This window comes from Cyprinodon variegatus, unplaced genomic scaffold, assembly GCF_000732505.1.
Source record: "Cyprinodon variegatus isolate N-32 unplaced genomic scaffold, C_variegatus-1.0 Scaffold349, whole genome shotgun sequence".
NCBI classification, from domain to species: domain Eukaryota; kingdom Metazoa; phylum Chordata; class Actinopteri; order Cyprinodontiformes; family Cyprinodontidae; genus Cyprinodon; species Cyprinodon variegatus.
This window is the reverse complement of record NW_015150802.1, coordinates 559406-580668: the sequence shown is the minus strand read 5'-3', so window position 1 is coordinate 580668 and position 21263 is coordinate 559406. Positions and strand designations below refer to the sequence as shown.

Here is a 21263-nt window from a genome sequence, read left to right as displayed (position 1 = left end):
TAACTGAGAATAACTGCTTCCCATTTACTGGAAGATAGAAAGGATGAATAAGTAAAATGCATTTTTCCAGTAACTAAATGACTCATCCCAAGTGAGACTGTGTGTACAAGGACAGCAACTCTCAAGCTGTAACAAAGTGGCAGTGTTATAATATACCCAAGTTTATTGAGTCTATAACTTTATACAAAAGATACATCCTGCAGGAAGAATCACAGTATAATAAAACTAAATGCCTATCGTGCTTTTGTAGGAAGATAGCACTTGAAGATATGTAAGAAAATGGTCTGAAAACATTTTTTTATTGTCTACTGGTCAAAAATGGAAGATAATCAGTTAAAGAACTTTGGAAGCTATTTTGATTGGGGATAAAACACAGAATAGTTCTGAAATCTGTATATGTTAGGTATTGTCAGACTTTGCTTATCGAATTGCCCTTTTCCAGTTTCCTCCTATGATCTGACAAGTATACTCAAACTCTGCATGAACAGACAGTGGACAAGTACCTCTAGTTCTTCATAGCTTATGTACATTTTCAGTCCAACTGGGCTGTAGAAATAGATACCCTCTAAGGGAGAACACAATGTGAGCATACTATGGCAGAACATATCCAGCCAGAAGTGAAAGCCTTTTTGTGCTCTTGGAAAAGCCATACATTCTCAAAATAGTGTGTGTTATTGGGTTACAGGCTATGTTTGCCTCTATGAAAATGTCATTTATCATATCTCACCATATAACATAATCCAACTATCATGAGAATGTGAATGATTACAGAGACCGGTATGTTTTGTTTTGTTTGTTTTTCTTTTGGCCCAAAAAATGTATCCTAAATGGTGTATTTCCCATTTACTTTGAAAGGTTTCTGTTATTTATGTTAAATGGTTTATGTCTATTTACATTTAAGAGTGTCCCTTTCTTTACCTATTGACTATCATGGCTCTGTTTAATGTGGAACCTAAATGCTTAGAGGAACTGAGGTTCATTATATTAATAGGCGGAGGTGGCGGCCTAGTGGTTAGGGCATAGAGTTTGGAATCCTGAGGTTGTGCGTTCGAGCCCCACTCCCACAGACTGCCACTCTGGATCCCTGAGGAAAGACCCTTAATCCCCACACTGCTCCCCAGTTGCCGCACAATGGCAGCCCACTGCTTCCCAAGGGGATGGGTTAAATTCAGAGAGTTAATTTCATTGTTTTGTACTTGTGACAGTGTAAAGACAATAAAATCTGGGGGAAAAATGATAATAATGAAACAAAATTTAATGAGATGGGATGAAAAAGCAGTCAAACAGATTAGTCCAGCACTTCACAATGTGAACCAGTGATTCTACATACTGAGGCAGGGTGGAGAAATAAAGACGGGACAGATGAGGTAGTCTGCGGAAATGAGTAGCAGCTGAGAAAGAGAGAATGGCAGGGCAGCTGAAGGAGGAAGACTAATTAACCAGAAAAAGAATGTAAAAAGGAACCTTAAAAAATATAAATAAAAAATAAGAAAGAATCTAACCCACCACCAGCAGGAAATAACATACTGTAGAAAGATACACCTAACAATGAAGAGCACAAAGAAATGGACCAAATAAAACACAACCAAGAGTGGCGAACATACATACGCAATGGGCAATCAAACCTAACCTCCTCAGCATTGTGACATCGGATTTTGAGATGATTTATTTTGTGCTGTTGCTCTAAGTGGCATGAATTATTTTTTTTTAATAACTTAAATGTCTTAGGACATTCTATTTGAAAAGTTAGGATAACTCTGTAATGCACACTATTGTAAAAATCTGCCAATCTCTTTACATTACAGAGTCTTCTTACAAGAGGACCTTGTTTAAAGTAGCTGTAAGGAAAGTTCAAATGAATTCAAATTACAGCAGTCGAAACATTTAAACACTCAATGAATCATAATCTGTTCATTACCAGTTGAGGGATAAAATAAACACAGTGAACTTGAAGTGACAGCTAATCAAGTGGAAAACTGCATGTTGGATACTGATGAGATTCCATGCTACCAATATTCTCATTTAAGCATTTAACTAACCTACAGTTTTTCAAGTAATAAAAAAACATAAATCAGCCAACCATAAACACTTAAAAAAGCATAAGTATAATTTAGCAGAACATGCAAAGATAAATATGTCAGCATTTGACCTGATGAGCATCCCCAGCATTATATTGCAAATAGTCAGACTGCAAAAAGATCTATTCAAGAGTGCAGCAGTAGTTCACTCGACTTATATTTCATGGCCACTTAATATAAAACATGGTTCAAAAACGAGTGTTATCTACTAAGACCCATGCCAAGGAGCAATCAGTACCTAACACCGTGCCAGTTACACACACGCATGGTTCATCTACAGTCTTCTATTTACTGCTGAAACCTGTTCTGGTCTGCTTGCTATGTGTGTGTATGTAAGCAATATGAGGCTGTTTACACATCCTCAATGTTTACTGATGCTTTCTAAAATTAGACCGCTAAATGACAGAGCTTGATAAGCATGAAATGCCTCTGCCGCATCAGATGAACTTAGCAGTTAGGTTTTACAAATGACGGGTCCTTTAGACCGTTATGGAGAAAGAGGGAGCAATAAAGCTATTAACTACGCAGATGTAACTTTAGAAACAGGTTATCAAGCATTGTGGTTGCAGTTTATTTAAACTTTAAGGAGTATATAGATATATAATTTGAAATTTCTTTCTATTCTTTCCTTTGTCTATTATTGACAAAGGACAGATTTCTTCCCACTATCATCTCAATCCTCCTTACCATGCAGGGGACCAAAACACCCTCTCTGGTCAGGCAGGCCAACAATGACCATAACGACTCCCTTTTCAGAGGCATAGGCCAGTATCGGGTGTTGTAGGCTAACAAAGACCTCAACGAATCCCCATTACTAAGGGGTGGACCTGTTCTTCCAGTTCAATTTGCATGTTTTCTAAGCTAAAACAAGGCATTGTTAGGCTACTCTATAAAGCTTGGAAATCAACTCTAATCTAGACATTTTGAATTGAAAAGCTAGTCCAGTGGTTTGTTTTTAAACCTTTTTAACTTTCTGACTTCAGCTCCCTTTCACTGCAAAACTAGAGAAATCCAATAAAGCCCATTGAATAAAAGAAGAGAAACCATGTAAAATAAATCTATACCACTGTAGAAGGTAAGGGCATCTGCAAAGAATTCCATAAATACCAATTAAGACTAGATTTACTGATCTCACTTTTAAGTAAATCTCAAATTCTGGCAGCCATAAGGAAACTAACACTTATTGGATAGATTTAATTTGTATACAGATAGGATGACTTTAAACAAATTTCAATGTCATGCAACTCTACTAAGGCTGAACCGTTTTAAAAGTGCAGGCTCCTGTTTTAGAGGAAGCAAGATACAGTATGTTGCAGCAAGAGAGATAAATACTCTAGTCAGCAATTAAGCATTGTTAAAACATCTCTCCAAACTTCTCTCTGAGCTCAGCTTTTTGATTTTATCATTTTTGTTTATATATATCAAAGTTTGACATCTAAATCTTTGGAGAGAAGCACATTTTCCTGTTCTGTCTGAGCTTGTCCTGTCATGAATAGGTAAGTTACAACTAGCTCCAGATCATACTAAAAAGAGATTTACTGTTCACTATGACCCTCAGGCCTGTCTATTTTTCTAACATTTGTGAGAATCACGCTGCGTTCTGTACTCTGAAGTTGGAATTTCCCAGTTCCAGGTTTGAAAAATAAATAAACCCCAACCTGAAGGATGAAAATCCAAACAAAAAATTATCACAGGCGCATCAGCAGAAACCATTTAAAACACAGATCGGCTGCTATAAATCGAACATGTAATGAAAGCTGCTGGAATGAACAGTTTATTTCCTGTATACTTCTGATCACTTATATGTCAGCTACACACATAGAGCATAATCTTTAAAGGGTTGAGAATATAAAAACAGGGCAAAGTTTTAGATGAGAGTTCCTTTTTTAACCAAACAAAAATTTCACAAATTTGTGGAAATACCTACACTCACAAAATGATATTGTGTAAACCTTAAAATATTTAGGGATGTCTAGCATACTTGAAAGTGAGGTGAAAATTTCCACTATCAGTGTCCGGAAAGGAGGCCTTGGTTCAATGACGTATTCAATTTAATTAAATTTAAAAACACTTTATTAATCCCAAAGAAAAATTAAATGTTGCAGTAACTGATATGTTATATCTTTAAATAGGTGCTCTACGGGGCTGCACAGTGGAGCAATGTATGGTGATTCTACATACTGAGGCAGGTAGCACTGCCGCCTTGCAGCCAGAAGGTTGCTGGTTTGATTCCCGGCCCAGGGTCTTTCTGCATGGAGTTTGCATGTTCTTCCTGCATGGAGTTTGCATGTTCTTCCTGAGCATGCGTGAGTCCTCTCCAGGTACTTGTGAGGGGTAAGTGGAGGTAAATCCAGCTGTTAAGAGGTTGATCTTGCAGCTATGTGTCTGATGGGGTTCCTCTGATTAGATTTAGTAAAATGGATAAGTTCAAGATATGAGTTTTTCCTCTAATGTTGCAAAGTTAGAAATGAGCAAATAAAAAAGACTTAAGTCAAAAAAACAGAACAAGAGTTTGTTGAAATCATCATTGTGATAAAAGATACTCAGATATTCAGACATCCAGTTTTACCCCCTTAGTTTAATAATAAAAACTTTAAAAACAGAAGATAAACAATGCATAAGTAAAAGACAGCCAGTACTTCAGGTTGTGACATCCTGATGAAATCATATTGTCATATATATGACAACTGTAACATTGTGTTTACTTTGAAAGTCACTTTGGATAAAAAGCGTCTGCTGAATGCTGCAAAAAAAAAATGCAAATTCATAAAAAAAACGCATTGACTATATCAAGGGTAAGTCTCTATCATGGTGTTTTTAGATGATCCGTCTGTAAAGTCCCAGATAAAACTCAACCTGTATATTATTGAGGTTTTATTAGGGTGTGTATGTATGATTGTGTCCAGTATTAGAATTTTAAATGTGAATGTTTGGTGTTCTACTTGGAGACACATATTTTGTCGTCTATCTTAAAATAAATCCTGTGTCTATTAGTCATCTATTACTTTAATCTATTAGTCCTGTGCACGGTGTGTTGCGTTGCGCACTGTTGGCATCTGTCTTGGTGGAGTGGGGCCGCGCTTTTGGCCTGGGGGGCGTTTTGGGGGGGTTCCGCGGCGCTCGCGGCTGGTTCGCGGCGGATGCGCAACGCACACAGCTGGGGCCCAGCTGTGTGCGTTGGGTGTTGCGGCCGGTCGCCGGGGCTTGGTGCCGGGGGGCGGGGCGTGTTTCGGCGCTCTCTGGGGCTGGGGCGTTTCGGTCGGTGCCGTGGGGGGGCGGTGATCGGCCCTACTTCAGGGTGCCCGCGGACTCGTCTCCGCGGCTCCCCGGGGCGCCGGCATGGCGGTGGCTGGGGGGCTTCTTGGGGGCTGTCTCTCCTCCTCCCTTGGTGGGGGTCTGATTTCCGGGGCTGGCCCCTCCTTGGTGCCTTCGCTCTTGGGGTCCCTTTGGACGCCTGGGGCTTTGGGTTTCCCAGCGCTGGACTCAGTGCTCTGGGGGGTGTGCCTCTCCAGCTCTCCACAACCACTATTGAGCATTTTTTCTATGGATAAACTTTACATGCACAAGTTTACCCTCACAAACAACTACAGGTGCTTGGCTCCAGGTACTCAGAGATTCACTTCCATACAGAAAGCCCACATTCATATCTTCAGGTAACACAGAGTACATGTCAGACTATTACTTTAGCAATAGTTTCAAGGTGTTGCTTTATTGTATGTCTCGTACCATGTCTTCCGGTTGTGCTGTTCTTTTTTCATCTCGTTACAGGTGATGAAGCAGACTGAAAATGTTTTGTCATTATCTCCTTTCTATCCCTCTTTCATCTTTTCTCTTTTTTTCTTCTTTGTTTCCTTTTCTTCTTCTGTTTTTCTGCTCTATTTACATTGCAGTGTCCATATAAACTGTAAAACTTCCTGCATAAGTATAATAAAGCCATTTATATGCATGAAACAAGTGGAGCAATATGGCAATTGCCATACCGCTACACTTGTGAAAGTAAAATCTGTTGGGCTCGTTTTGGCATCAAGACAATTATTCTTATTGCCACATTGCCAGACAGGACACTGTTAAAAAAAAAAAAGCTTTGAAATCCAAATGAACTGTGGATTTGTGCTAATAAAGTTAAATCTAGATTTTCTATTCTTTGTTTTTTTAATAATCCTTTACATCCAGAAAGAGACTGCAACAGTTCCCTTTCTGTGTCATCTCACCTGCCTCTTTAGGTTCAGTTAACCTGAACTGAAATATTATACTAGCCAAACTGGAACATGTTACACATTGGCAAGTGTCAGGACATAAAAACAGAAGGAGCAAGACATGCTGGACTGGTTCTTTATATGACTAATTTTAACACAACTTATTTATGCTGCTTTGCCAACTTTTAGTAACATAAAAAACATGTAATTGTTTGCTTATAGGAGGCCAGAGTATTTCAATTTGATGTTTATTTTTAGAAACCATTACTGGTTAGAGAATCACCCAACCACTCGGATCTAGACAAACACAAATTTGCTATGGCTCAGACAAAATTTGTTCAGATTGCTTTCCAACAGTACAAGGTAAACATTTGACCTGATCTTTAAAAAAATCCAAATTTTGAGAGAGCTGAAGTTTGGAAAGCCTGAGATGTTAAACAGTCGGGATACAGCGAGATGCTTCCTTGCCAAAAACAGCAATTCATGTTCAAATAAAGCCGACAGAGAAAACAGAGATATGTTTACGAATTGTCTCCCAAAGAAGTTTTATGAGGAAATAAACACACCACTGCCTACATTTAGAGGTGTCCACTACTACTGGTTGTAGTATAAAGATTTACTAAAAAGATTTTCCCTTTGACTTGAATATATATTCTAAACTATGAGATATATTATTTTCTTTAGGAAAAAAGACCTGTGTTGGACCTGTCTGTATATGTTGTTTATATCCAACAACCATTTAGTGGTCTTCTTATTGACCTTTTTTCCTTCCACTGACTTCAAACCATAAATTTAAACTATAAATGTTCTTGGATGGCTTTAAATCAGTTAAGCATCCTTACTTCTATAAAACTGCCCAACACAATGATAAATTGCACAGCGCAGTATTTTTCATTCAAGTATTAAGTGGAGACTATTAAAAGCTTTTACATCAAGAGATGTAAAAGGGGGTATCTAATCTGTGTTGAATAATGAATGGACATAAAAAGAAAAGAAGTTTGTTTATTTTTTTTCACAAATTTTAGGGCCATGCCATGATTTCGAATTAAAAAACTTAAGTAAAGCAAGAAATCTGAGTAATGCCAGATGGCTATCATTGTAGAAGCTGGCAGAAGAGACTTGGGTCTGTACAAATCACTATTTTTTTGCTCTGGGCAGGGCAAATTTTGTAACAGTTAGCTAGTAAGGAAAATATATTCTTGATTTTCTATGCATACATTTCAGAGTGTAAATAAAATGAATAGATAAGTGCAAGTCTAAATTAAACTTCAGCCTCTTAAAGACAACACCAGTGCATCGCCACATGTGCAGCACTACAAAAAGTGGTCAAAGAACAGGATTATCCACCCATAGAAGGCTCAGTAATGGAAAAGGGGAGGGAAGGCTTCCCTGTGGGTTCCAGTTAAACAGATGAATTACTGTAGCTCAAATGTTGAACCACTAAATGTCAGTGGTATTTCTTGTCAAAATAAACATCCTTTTGTTTGTTTGTATCAAGCTGTATAGCTACTTATGGGTCAGACTAACGAGACCTCCATTCACTGCTAAGGGTCTCTAAACTAGAGATATAAGCATCAGAGCTGGACTACAGAGAAGACAAAGGAGGTAACCTGCTCTAATAAATCATGTCTCCTTTAATATTACATTGATGGCCTATAGCAGGTACCTTGTTACCTGGGAAACAGAAAAGGATACAGTGTGGGAAAATGTTTTCTGCTGCAAATCATTGATCTTCTCCTCATAGTTTAACATATGTAATTGTGTTATTGTACAGTGGATGATGTACAATATCCCACCTTTCTGCAGGATACACAAATCACAAATCCAAATGTTCAAAAAAGGTTTATATGAGTAGTTTAATCAGTTACTTTGGGCTCCAAATCCCAAAGGTCTCCTTCCTAACCAACATCTGGGCAATGAGCTAAGGAAGGAGTCTGAACCACGAAGGCCCTAGCATCACACCTTGAGTCCATGCATCATTGGGTCAGGGATATTTTGCCAGCAAATGGAAAACAGTATGGTTGTTGGTATTCAAAGTGTTTCCTAGAATAAAAAGACAACTTTACATGTGTTCAAATTCATTCCTCAGACTTTGTTTTTTTTGGCAAGTAAAACGTTTGAATCCATTAATGGGCGGTTGTTGTACATTTTATAAATCTGCCATTATGAGTCCAAAACAACAATTCAGAATCATTCGTGTTTTTTTTACTCCAACAGAAAAAATATATACAATACAAAATCCACATCAGTTCTCAAAGTGTGCAAAAATGGGGCAGTGGATATGTTCTCTATAGACCCCCCGCCCCTCCCCCACCAATCCTATAATCTTTAGAGGAACAGAAGTTTCCAAAAGCGGTGCTTACATTCCTCAAAAGGTTCAGGGTGTAATATGTTGGCATAGAACAGGTAATCCTTATCTTCTACAAATATCTCCTGCAAGGTTTTTCCTGATGAGATCTTGGCCTGTGCTGATGACTGGTCACTGCAGGGATGAAAACACTACTATCCACTATAAACACAAGAGAAACCACTTAACTCTGAGAGGTGATATGAAGAGGTGCCCTTTGAGATGACCTGTCTGATTGGGAAACTGAGATACATTCTCTGCTTGATGTGCAGTCTTGACAAGTGGCGTCCATGCCAGGAAATCATAGCCTACAGTAATGTTAGAGCGCATGGTGAACTCTATAACATTAGGGAAAGCTATCAATGCTCAAGAGCACAAGCTTAAACAAGCCAGATGCTAATAAAGGTGACATCAGCATGAAGTCTTGATTTATAAAAAACTCTATTTGTAAAGATGGGAAGCAAGTATTTTACTCAGTACAGCGGGGGTATTTTTTTCAGTCCATGACACCCAAAATTAATAGGGAGATGTGAAAAAGACCCCCTTGACATGTCTTCCCTGGGGCTGGACGGGTTAATGCCAAAGTTTTTAACAGCCTGATGAGAGTTTATGGCAAAGGTATGAACAACATCAAAAAGGAGGTTGAGGTGCTGATGACAAAGATTAAGCCCGGAGGCTTTTATAGTAAATTTCCTCTCGAAAATATATAACAAAGTAAATTGTTTGTTTTGTTTATTCCCACAACCATATATTTCCATTTTATTTCAAACTGTATGTTTTTTTTTGTTTGTTTTTGTTTTTTTGTGGAAAATAGAACCCCCCTAAAAGATACATAGTTTCTCATCTAGGAGAACTCCAGTTTGTCAGGTCTTATTGCAAAGTGTGGTACCTGCATTTAGTACGTTTGATGTATTTGTAATAAAAACAAATGCAGTGTTGTGCGTTACTTTGAAAAAGTAATTAGTTATAATTACTAGTTACTTGTCCTAAAAAGTAACTGAGTTACTCCACAATAAAAGTATCTAGTTACTACTAAAAGTAACTATTGCATTACTTTTGCAAATTCTCCCCCTGTCTAACATGGGGGTACGCTATCTGAGGGGCTTCTAAACCCCATCAGACAGCGTTCCCCTCTTCTTAAAATGGGGGGAATGGTATCTGATGCAGTGTAATTATCATCAGAATAGAATTCAATTTTATTGTCGTTCCACTGTCACAATAGCCTCATGAGACCATCCTGATCTTGCAAGCTTTCAAGGTTTCACTCGCAGATCAGTCTGGAGACTCTCCGTTAAAGAAAATTTGGAGCTGTTCACCAAACGAACATCCAATCAGCTTTGGCTTTGAGGTGGGTTGAGGTGTGACGCAACGAGAAGCGTGACAGTTCAGTCTAAAGAACATGGCGGCTTCAGCCGATCAAACTAGCGTTAGCATGGCTATCGAGCAAATTTAATCGGAATTACGGAGTATTTCATCACTGAAAGAAGAGCAAAACACTGCTCTGGAGGCTTTTCTCAGAGGAAAAGATGTTTTTGCTCTTCTCCCGACTGGTTTCGGCAAGAGTAGCCTGGCTTGTGGTTGTGTTTTCGTCGTCGCTCTGTTAGTACGTCATATGCTTCATTGATCTGATTGGTTTATTTGGCCCGTCTATCACCATTATAGGCCAATCAGCTAACCAGTATTTTCGCCCCTTCCCAAAATTACTTCAACGGAAGCTTTTCAGATGGATATGCGGAGCAAATCCATCTGGCGGAGTCAGGTTACTGTCCCAAGTACAGAGCAACAAAATTAATTCTCTGCATTTAACCCATCCCCTTGGGGAGCAGTGGCTGGCTCAGGGACCCAGAGTGGCAGTCTGTGTGAGCGAACTCACAGTCTGTGTGATCGAACTCAAACCTCAGGATCCAAAGCCCTATTGCCTAACCACTAGGCCGCCACTCCCCAGGCTGCATCATCTCTACTCATGAGTGTGAAGTTCTAATTTTGAAATCCTGTGTGTTTGGGTTGTTATAGACACTGCAACATCCATACATCCATCCATCTATCTATCATTTATCCATCCATCCATCCATCCATCCATCCCTTTCTCCATATAAGCTAACATTTGATCATTCACGCTCTCTGTAGTTCCCCTGTGGCGCGAGCACAGAGCGGCTGTTACGCACCTTTAGCGAGCAAGCTCGTTTCCTGTCGCTTGCGCGGTTGGGAAACGCAGCTCGACGTAACACCGATATTTCCATCTGGAAAACGCTGTTTTGCTGCTGGAGTCCTCCTCACTCTCCATTTCTCTGTGTGTGCTGTACGTTAATACCCGCCAGCGGAAACACCCACCTACCCAATTGACAGACGTAATCTCCCCATACATCACCAATCTCATCCTCCCCTCTCTCATGACAAGGCGTGCACGAGTCCTATCATGAAAAAAAGATTAATTGTGCGACCTGAGTAACGTGCAGTAACGGGGTGTTGGTTATGGTAACTGCATTATAGTTACAGTCAAAGTAATTAAATTACTTGTTACCAAAAAAGGTAACAGCGTTAGTAATGCCGTTACTTTCAAACGCTGTTACTCCCATCACTGAACAAATGTAATCCTATTTTTAAAACCTGGCCACTTATATTATACTTTCTTTAAATGATCAAAAATCCCGTGTTCCAATCCGACCTGTGGTAACTTTGCTGCATTTCTCGCCCCCTTTCTCATACCCACTTTCCTGTCAGTCTACTGACAGCCACTGGTCAACAGTCACAGTCTAACTTAAAAAATTGAAAATATTGTGTCTTAAAGCTTTAAGCTTCATTGAAGGGACAAAAATGTTGTTTTCATATTGGGTGATGTACCTGCAGATGGTTCTAGTAGCAAACCAATCCTTACCAAATTTTAAGAAAACTTCAAAATAAGTAAGCTTTTCAATTAAGTCCCAACACATGGTTGTAATTGCTCAAGAGGCAACTTTCCTTAATAGAAACATTTTTGTAAAATTTCTACAATCTGATAAAACAAAAAGTTTTGATATCAGGAAGTCAGCAGACATACTTAAATGTCCCAGCTTGAAAGTTTTTTGCTACTTATGCCTTCAAAGAAAATGCAAGTGATCGATTTTCTTTATAACCTACAGCATACAGCAGTCAATTTCATATATTGCTAGTCCTGTCCACTGGCTGAGGCTGCAAAGGCCATCAATCTTTCACCCCAAAGATTTAGGACCGGCTATCCATCGTAGACACAATGATCATTTTGATGCAAGCAGCATCCTCTTACAGCAGAGGCGCCAATGTGAGCGTGTCATGGCTAATTTCAGGTGGGTACAGAGTCGAGAGTAGAAGAAATATTGTATCACCACATGATACAATATTTTTTGTTGTATTGTTTTGCATCTCCTTTTTAATTTTAAGGTTATTTTTGGGCTCTAGTTGCCTTTGTTTTTGCTTGCCTTTATCGATTTTTTTTAAATTAGGGAAACAGAAAATGGTATGACAGCAATCCAGATAAATCAAAGAACGGGAAAGTACCTTCCATTGAACAGCATCTCTAGTTACAAGAAATAGGAACAGCACCATGAGTTGCCAGCAGTATAGTCCCTAGGCCAACATGTAAATACATATAATTCCCTGTGGGGAAACATTGATCCATGACTGCCTAATTTACTGAAGGTTAATAGTATGTATGTGGAATATAATCCCTTAGCTCCTGATGCAATCCCCCTCTGCCCAAATGTTCTAAAAAGCGTGCAGGGCTTGGTGGGTGATGCTCTGTGAGATGAGGCAGATCCTTTAACAGCTCAGGTGGTTTTTCTTACTGGAAGGACTGTCAGGTGAATCTAGGGGCTATAAGAAAGAATCTCAAATTGGTATTGTCAGGTTTAAAATAGAACGTCCTCGGTGTACAGCACGCCAGCAGTGAAAGCTGTTCCACACTAGGGGGAGGCGGCAATCAACCTTGACCTAGCTGAAGTGAGGAAAACTGAGGAGAGTCAAAAAAGGCCTCAGGCCTCGATAACGTACCTCGGCGGATGTACAAGGAGTGTACAGGTTAGTTAGTGTACTCACAGACATTTTTAACACCTTGTTGGACCAATCCATAGTGCCATCATGCTTTAAGTCTGCCACCATCATCCCGGTCCCAAAGAAGCCTCAGGTCACCTCGCTCAATGACTACAGGCCTGTCGCACTGGCTCCTATCATGAAGAAGTGCTTCCAAAAACTGGTTAAAGAACACATCGTCTCCAGTCTCCCCCCAACATTGGACCCGTCCCAGTTCACCTACCGACAAAACTGCTCCACTGAAGACCCCTCTGCTCTTCGTCGAGCCCCCTGCTGTTTTTCCTGATGACACATGACTGCATAACCAAGTTCACCACCAATCACAACATGAAATTTGCAGACGACTCTACGGTGGTGGGCCTCATCAGAGATGAGATGACAATGACCAGTACTACAGAGGGGAGGAGGAATAGCTGTTGGTCTGGTGCAGAGATATCAGCCTGATCCTGAATGTGGAGAAGAAGGAGGAGATCATCGTTGACTTAAGGAAGAAGCGGCCTAACCATGCTCCACTGGTCATCAACAGCTCAGCTGTAGAGGTGGTCAACATCACCAAATTCCTGGGAATTCACTTCATAGACAACCTCACCTGGACTGTAAACACCACCTCACTGGTCACAGAAGCACCAAAGAGAGCATTCTGACCAGCTGTCCCACTGTGTGGTGTGGGGGCTACAGCACCTCAGACTGGAAAAAGGTGAGAATAGTGGTGAGGACAGCAGAGAAGATCATGGGGGCTCCTCCCTCCATAAAAGACATTTCATCCCTGTGCAGTGTGTAACATTATCAATGACCCCTTAAACCCCCACCATGGACTGTTCTCCCTGCTGCCCTTTGGGAAGAGGCTTCGCAGCATTCGATGCAGGTCCAGCAGATTCCAAAACAGCTGCTTCTCCACTGCCATCTGATAGCTGAACTGTTGGGAATACTCTAAAACATGTCAAAGACTCTGCCTCACACTGACAACACCAAACCAAAACACTGCATAAATACACCATATACATTTAATGATTTAAGCGTCCATATCAATGCATTTTTCCATAATGTTTTTTCTCCCACACTGTTTACATTTGATCACTGCTGCACTTTAAGAAATGGAAATGTCATGAAAGCTGTACAAAACAAAATTTCGTTTTGTATACACTGTGTATACAAAATGACAATAAGGAAAATGTTTACTCAAAGAAATGACCAGGGACGTAAGAATTACCAGACTGAAGAAATGATTAAGGAGACTATTATTTGATATCTTGTGTATATTTTGCAAAATACAGAAACAAAACTATAACAGAAAAAAAAGATGACAGTGTTGTTCTGCAAAGATGCCATCTTAGAGCACTGGACCTGTACAAGGTAGGGGCAACAAGTCTCGCCAGTTCCAGGCGATAGTGGTCCATGCAGGGCTTATTTATATACATGTCTATGGACAAGACCATTATCAGACCTAAGAGCAGAACAGTCCCATCATTAAGGAAAGTAATGCTATTAATCAGTATGATCTTTTTATATGGTAAATATACTGAGGGACTTAATTTACTAACAAGTTGAGCACAAATAAAGAGTAAAACACTAACATCAATAACATGCCAAAAATATGTATTTTTTTCAAACACTGCATGAAACCAGACTGAACTACTGGCATATAAATGTCAAGTCATAGAACAAGACTATGCCCATTTAAACTTGTGAATTATGTACAATATAAGAAAGTTATGTACCTTTATTATGATATTTTTTTAGAAGATATAAACTGTAATTAGAATCTAGTTTCAGACCAGGAATCAAACTCAAGTCTTATACCTTTGAATTGTTTCTACTTTAAATTGTATCCAATGGCTTGTATTTATTGTCTTAAACTCATCTACAACATCATCTAAACTCAGATAAAGACAAACAAAAATTCTCATCTTCCAAATGTTTGATGTGTTCCTGGTATGGCTTAACCTTTAAGGGAGATTTCTTCTCTTGGTGCACTCTAATTATGTGACTGTGGCATTGAACTGGTAACATTGAACTTTATTTAAGAGCTTCTGAGAAACAGAGGGTGATGCAAACATGTTTGTAGTTTTGTAAAAATTCTGAAAATGTATGCATTATTTCCTTCCTATTCAGAAAATGGTCCTTGTATGTGTTTGACTAAAACATAGAAGTTGCAGTTTAACACAATTAATTTTGTGAATGAAATGATATTAACTGTGAGATAAGGGTATAAATAATTGTTTTGTTTATAATGGAAGTTTAAAAAACAGCACAAGACCCAACAATGCTGAAGCATGTTATAGTAGAAAGAAAAACTAGATGCCATAACAAAAGTATAGAGAGCATTAGAATTCAGGTTTACTTCTGGATCTTCAAATGTAAATCGAATAAAGTAGATTAATTTTAGCCTAATTTTCTTTATTTTTAATGACATGACAGTGGTTGTAGAAGCCTTATCCAATTTATTAATCCAATAAAATATATTAATTACAAAAAAGTTACGATGAAGATGTGAAAAAGATGCTGTCGGATTGGTCTGGCTGGTGGACTTCTGTTTGCAAACTTTATGCATTAATGTTGCTCTTCTAAATGATATACTGCATCACTCATTTTATCGTTTAGATATTAGGCATTTACTATAGGTAGCAGTAGAATATCCATCCATTTTCTTTCACGCTTATCCCAAGCGGGGGTCACAAGGGGTGCTGGTGTCTATCGCCAGCTGTCTTCAGGGGGAAAAGCCAACACAGAGACAAACAGGACAAACAACCATTCGATCACACACTCACACTTAAAGAGAGTTTAGAGCAGTGGTCTTCAACGTTTTCTAGGCCAAGGATGATGGCGAGATGGAGCGGGGACCCCCTAATTATATATATTGTATGAAATTGTGTTATATGGAACTGGTCCTTAATCATTCTATTACAGATGGAGTCATGTAACGAAAATAATTTGGCTCATGGATTATTAAAGTATTTTTGATTCTGATTCCTGGTTGATGGGACAGGTGTTGAGAACAAAACGGTGCCCAGCTTGAAAGAGCTCCTGTGTGTCACTGAATGTGTGCATTGATGACTGAAAGACATCTTCTACCTCCATTCATCTGTTAACTACAGAGTGTAAAATTCATAATAATGTGTATTTAAAGACATTTCAATTAGTGGAAAAAATTGCATGGGGGACTATAAAAAAAGTCTAATCAACCAAAACTTTTGCAAGCCTTGTGCAGTACCTCCGCATACCCCCTGGGGGTTCCAGACTCCCGGTTGAAGACCTCCGGTTTAGAGAAGCCAATTAAAATAACACTAATGTTTTGGGACTCTGGGAGGAAGCCGGAGTACCCAGAGGGAACCCATGCATGCTCAGGGAGAACATGCAAACTCCATGCAGAAAGACCATGGGCTGGAATTCAAACCCAGAACCTTCTTGCTGCAAGGCAGTAGTGCTACCCACTGCACCCACTGAGCAGCCCTCTAATAGTGCAAGTAGAATATCACTTGCACTATTTCATTTGCATCTCTAGTATGATTAAAATACAATAAATAAGCAACATGTTCATTTTATACAGCAGCATTAATACCCATTTCTTTCTTGCATTATTTAGTCTGACTGGTTCTCTTTACAGCATTGCTCTCAGCTGGTGTTCCCATCTGATGTCTTACAGTCATCAACAGCCAGTTGCAGAGTTTGATACAACTGGGGTCCATAACTCTCAAGGCAAGTACTTTTAAACATGCCAGACAGGTTTGGCTCTCTCCCCACAATCAGATCAATATCACATTGTGTCTCATTGCATCAGAAATCAAGTGAGGCAGCACAGTGAGCATTCAGACACTCCAGTTAAAAGGTCACAGATGGCCTTACCAACTTCTCAACCAAAGTGAAACCAGTCTTATACTTCTTCCATCCCTCTTTCATCCTTGTTGTTTTTCCCTCCTCACTTATCCTGATTAAACCTGAAACTCCCATTGAGGGACTGTGATTTCTCAGCCTTGACTGTTACTGTAGTGAAGTCAGTGTTGCGCGTCAGTTACATACAGCCTGTGAAACCTCCTGGCTAATAAATGGAATTTGACACATCTACAAGATCTTAGAATAAGGACATGTTCCCCCCCCCCCCCATACTACACATTGTAGCATGAAAAGCTCTTATATTAGACTTTATTTCACAAATTAGATCTATAGTGAAAGTTAATTTCACCTTTCACACTTTGCAGAAAAAGTTTTTAAAAGTTTTGAAGCACAAGACTTTACAACATAGAACCATGCAGCAATCAAAAGAAGATAAACTCCTGACAATACACCATACTTGAATACTGAGCAAGGTGGGTAATGGAATTGAAGTGGCTTATCCCAAAATTTGGCACCTGACTAAATCACTAACTTCAACCTTGTAGGGTTCTGTTAATGATTGAAGATCTTAGTAAAAACTGATTTTTTTTTTTTTTTTTTTTTACAAAACTTGTTAATTGTTTGCTGTATTAACTAAAAGCCCACAAATGTTATGACTTATCCACTCTTTTAAAAGTTTTTTTCTTTCCCAGCAGCATGGCATGATTGAGACTTTCTTTTCAGAATGCACACTACAGTTAAGAAAGTTGTAGGATATTTTTTCTAATTAAATATCATTACTGTCAGTCATGAAAAACACTATTAGAGCTTAAGAAGTTGTTTGACTGAGCTCTAAAAGACATTGCTCTCTGCATCCATTGCTGCACTCTCCCAGCTCTTCAAGAACAAAGAACTAGGTTGTCAAATTTCCTTCTAAACAAAATATAAACTAATTCAGTCAGAAGAAAACCTTCCCTTAACTTGAGCTGAACATGAAACCCTACAAAACATAATTTCTGAATTAATACACTTGATCCAATGTCAGTTCAGTGAGGTAAGTAAATTACATGGCCTGGGGCGATTTCTTTTGGATGAATGGAGTCCTTTTTTACCCTCCTTTGGAAAACTTATCCCCAGGGACAAGGAATTTCAGGAGGGTTTCCCCTCTTAAGTATACATACACGGGTAAACTTAAAGGTGAAAGGTAATTTGCAACTTCCCATCATGGGCAATGTTGTTTGAACCAACTCAAATGCAACCTTTGACACAATTTCTAATGAGTATTTTTTAGCGTGGCTTTGAGCCAAGAAAAAAAATGAACCCTAACTGCTTTAAACTTTTTAATAACTTCAAAAAAAATAAAAACGTACCGTTTGGCTCCTTTATATTTGAAAGTTGAAACTTGCTGATATCACTGGACTCTGCTTCGGTGCCATATTGTTGGAGAAGCGATGCAAGAAGGATTAATAATGAAAGGATCATTTGGATGAGTGGAAGTTGGCGATCACAAAGCTGGACTCTGGTCTGGATCACCACAAACATGCGTCATTAACGGGAAACAAATGCTGTTTTGGACACATTTGGAGAAAATAAGCGATGACTAAAATCCACATAGTCTTTATCATATGTTATTCTTCATATCTAAAAACAAAAATAAGGATAAGGAAAAAGGAAACCTCTCCAAGGCTTCAAAACTTGTTGTGCAGCGCGAGTGCGCACCTGTTGGCTCTGGTGAACGTAGAATATTTGTGCTGAAGAGAATTTAAGCAATTGAATCCCGGAAAATCGCCTTTATGCAAGCATTTCTTCTAAGGTACTGGATGATCAAAAATACACAGATGCATTTCAGTGCAAATGCGCGCTCAGGGTGCCTTCTACTCCCCCTCATAGAAATCCCAGCAGATCTTTGCGCATTAGACCCAAAGCGCTCACACAGACAGCCTGTGAGGAAGTCCAGCAACCTGATACAGTCCAACAGGAGAAAAGTATCCGCACCACTGAGACGAGATCTGTTGTCTGGCGGAGTCAAGAGTCATAACTCGTAGACTGAGATAAAATATCGCTGCGCGGACGGGGTTGGGTTTTTGGCGAGTGGCAACTGACGGCACAACAGGTGCTGCGCATAAAGCACAACTTTCCAGTCAAGGAAACTCCCCTGGATGTTAACTATTACGCTGCTGTGTGGTTTTATGAGGTTCTTTGCATTGCCACTCTGTCATCCAGAGACTAACTATCATCATTTTGAAGTTCCAGGATTTAAACAGGGCAGAGCCATATTGTAATAAGACTGAATCTCTCTTCTAATTGCTTTACTTTTTTTGTTTTTTAGAATAGAAAAAGAATAGAAAATCTCTCTATTGCCCAATAAGTGGCAAAATGTGGTGTTACAGCAGTAAAATATTATAGTATACATTTTTCTTATCTTTCTTAACTCTTTAAAGCAATTTGTATCATATTTGATACATAGGTTTTTGAGACCTCTACATCATCAGTGTTATATTTTTATTCTTCAAAACCCTGACTTGCACAATAAGTTGCTTGTAGAGAACAGAAAATGTTTAAAAGATTATCGAGAAATGTCTTATGTATCAAATTTGATGCAAATAAATGATCTAATATAACTTATACCAACTTTCTTTTTTGATGTCATCTATCAGAAAGTTCAATGACAACTCTAATAAACTGTCAATTATTTGATGGTCAAGGCTTTAAAGGGTTGAAACACCTTTTTGATCGAAATAAACAAATGGTTCTTTAAAATAACGTAAACACAGACAATTTATGGTGTTTAACTGACACATTTCCTACTAGTGTTTCAATTAGTTGACCCATTGTGTCATGGTTTAACAAATCTGGAACATTGAGTCCTTCAATGAAATAACAGACCAATGACTTTTTTAGGCAAAGTTGTCAAAAAAACAACTTTATTTTTTAACTATTGTTTCTAACCTTAACATGTTACTTTAACCTCCCACCACAGAGGATTTAAGAGGAAAAAAACATCCACTTGAAGGCTAATTTCACTTATCCTCAATGTTTCGGTGGAAGGAAATGTTAAAGGACTTCTCAATTTGTTTTATCAAAGCAGAAACGCTGCTTGGAACAATACTCCCTCCTGTTCCTAATTTCCTTTTCTTTCCAGCACAGCGCAGTACCTCATCAACTATGTTTCATGTGGTTCCTCCTACCCCATTGTTGGCTAAATCCACCAGTGTATCCCCACGCTGTAGGTCAAATCTGCTGCGGCACAGACACAACAATCAAAGGAGTTCTGGAGACATATTGAACCAATTGAGTTTGACGCATGATGCAATGCTGCAGCAATTTACCCCCAGTCTCGCATGGCTCAGAAACTACCACCTCAAAGAAAGCACAGAGCAGTCCTATCTGTGGCATGAAGGTTTGGAGGAGTTTTTGTTTTTCTAATCAAAGTAAACTGCTTGAAGAAAATAGGTATGGCACATTGCTGCAGTCATTTCATAATTGTGTTGCCCTTGTGGAGGGATGGGGGATTGGAGGTGGTGGGGGTATTCATCTGCTTGCTCCAAGGGCCGAGGCCCTTTGTGTAAAGGAGAGTATCACATTCCATCCCTGCAAGAGCCTGCAGCAGATGTCAGCACTTCACATTGTGGAATCCCTCTCTTTTGCACACACACGTATGCACACACACTCCTTCACCCCATGAGGCTTGGTCTGTAAAAGCTGAGTATTTTGTCTCTTTTTCCATGTTTGATCACCACTTCCACGGTGGTCTTGCAAAATGTGGAGGCTTTGATACAAATAAATACAATAAACAGAGGGAATTAGGAACAAGGTAAACCATTTGGGTCTCAGAGACACAGAGACATGCTGACTGGTGGGATGGGTCTCTGAGTGTATGCAATAGAGAAATCAGTTATCAGCTCACTGATGAACATTCATTTCTCTGGGCATTTCTTCTGCCAAATCTGCAAATATGTTCTTTCAATCATTTCTAACAACATTGAGAAATATTAAATGAAATGTATGTTTTGATTGAAGGACAGCAAAATAATGATGACTGTTCATCAAAAGCATTAAAAAACATTACAATCTGAGTGGGAATATGTATATAGTATGTTTACTTAATTTAGATAGTTGTTTTATTCCAACAAATTCCTTGTCTGCAGATTGACGTCTAAGAAGCTTGTTTCATTAAAAAGGGGTAGATAAAAGTGTTTTTTATTATTATTCCAGGTTTAACTGTAAGTATGCTGTCTTTTTATTATGTTAGTAAAACTCTGATGAGTTCCCTTGCTTGTGCGTGAAAGATAGAAAACATGCCCATATTGTAATCAATTGCCCCAAGGTGCACTTGGCTTTGAAGCCAGAGCCCCCTGGTGGTGCCCCTTAGGGCTACAGATGAGCACCAGCCTTAGGATCAAATATCTTCCTCCTCTAAATCTGGTGGAAAAGGTACATTTGTCTTTTAAAAAGAACATATTAAAGTGTTTTCTTGACAAAATTTCTTTTAAAGCATTTGTCATATAAATTATATTGATGTATTATCTTATAAACTCAGAACATGACCCGATTATACAAATCGGTTACATTATTTTCCACATTTTTAATTGTTCTCATCTCAAAGTTGTTCAAGATTTAAATGACTGGTTAAATATCTGTATTTGTTGCACATCTTTTTGTGTGCTTTTTCTGATGTTCTCGTTGGTGAATCTCTGAGAAGCTCTGGAAGGCTTGAGTTTCTGTTTTTAGTTTTATCTTTCTTAAACTTTTTAATTATATATATATATATATATATATATATATATA

At 38.8% G+C, this 21263-nt stretch overlaps 1 protein-coding gene across 2 annotated transcripts in view; it reads right to left on the bottom strand.

Moving 5' to 3' along the window:
• The window catches only part of pdgfc (platelet derived growth factor C), a 50980-nt gene extending 32390 nt beyond the window's left edge, over positions 1–18590 (bottom strand). The window contains exons 1-2 of one of the 2 annotated variants that reach the window (XM_015385812.1): positions 18195–18590; positions 17846–18040 (exon numbers count right to left, since the gene is read on the bottom strand). In XM_015385812.1, the coding sequence (XP_015241298.1) occupies positions 17846–18017 (172 nt within the window). In that variant the 5' untranslated portion in view covers positions 18018–18040; positions 18195–18590. Of the gene's footprint in view, positions 1–17845 lie in introns of both variants that reach the window. The other variant, XM_015385811.1, reaches the window with a different exon arrangement.
• Positions 18591–21263: the final 2673 nt, after the last annotated feature.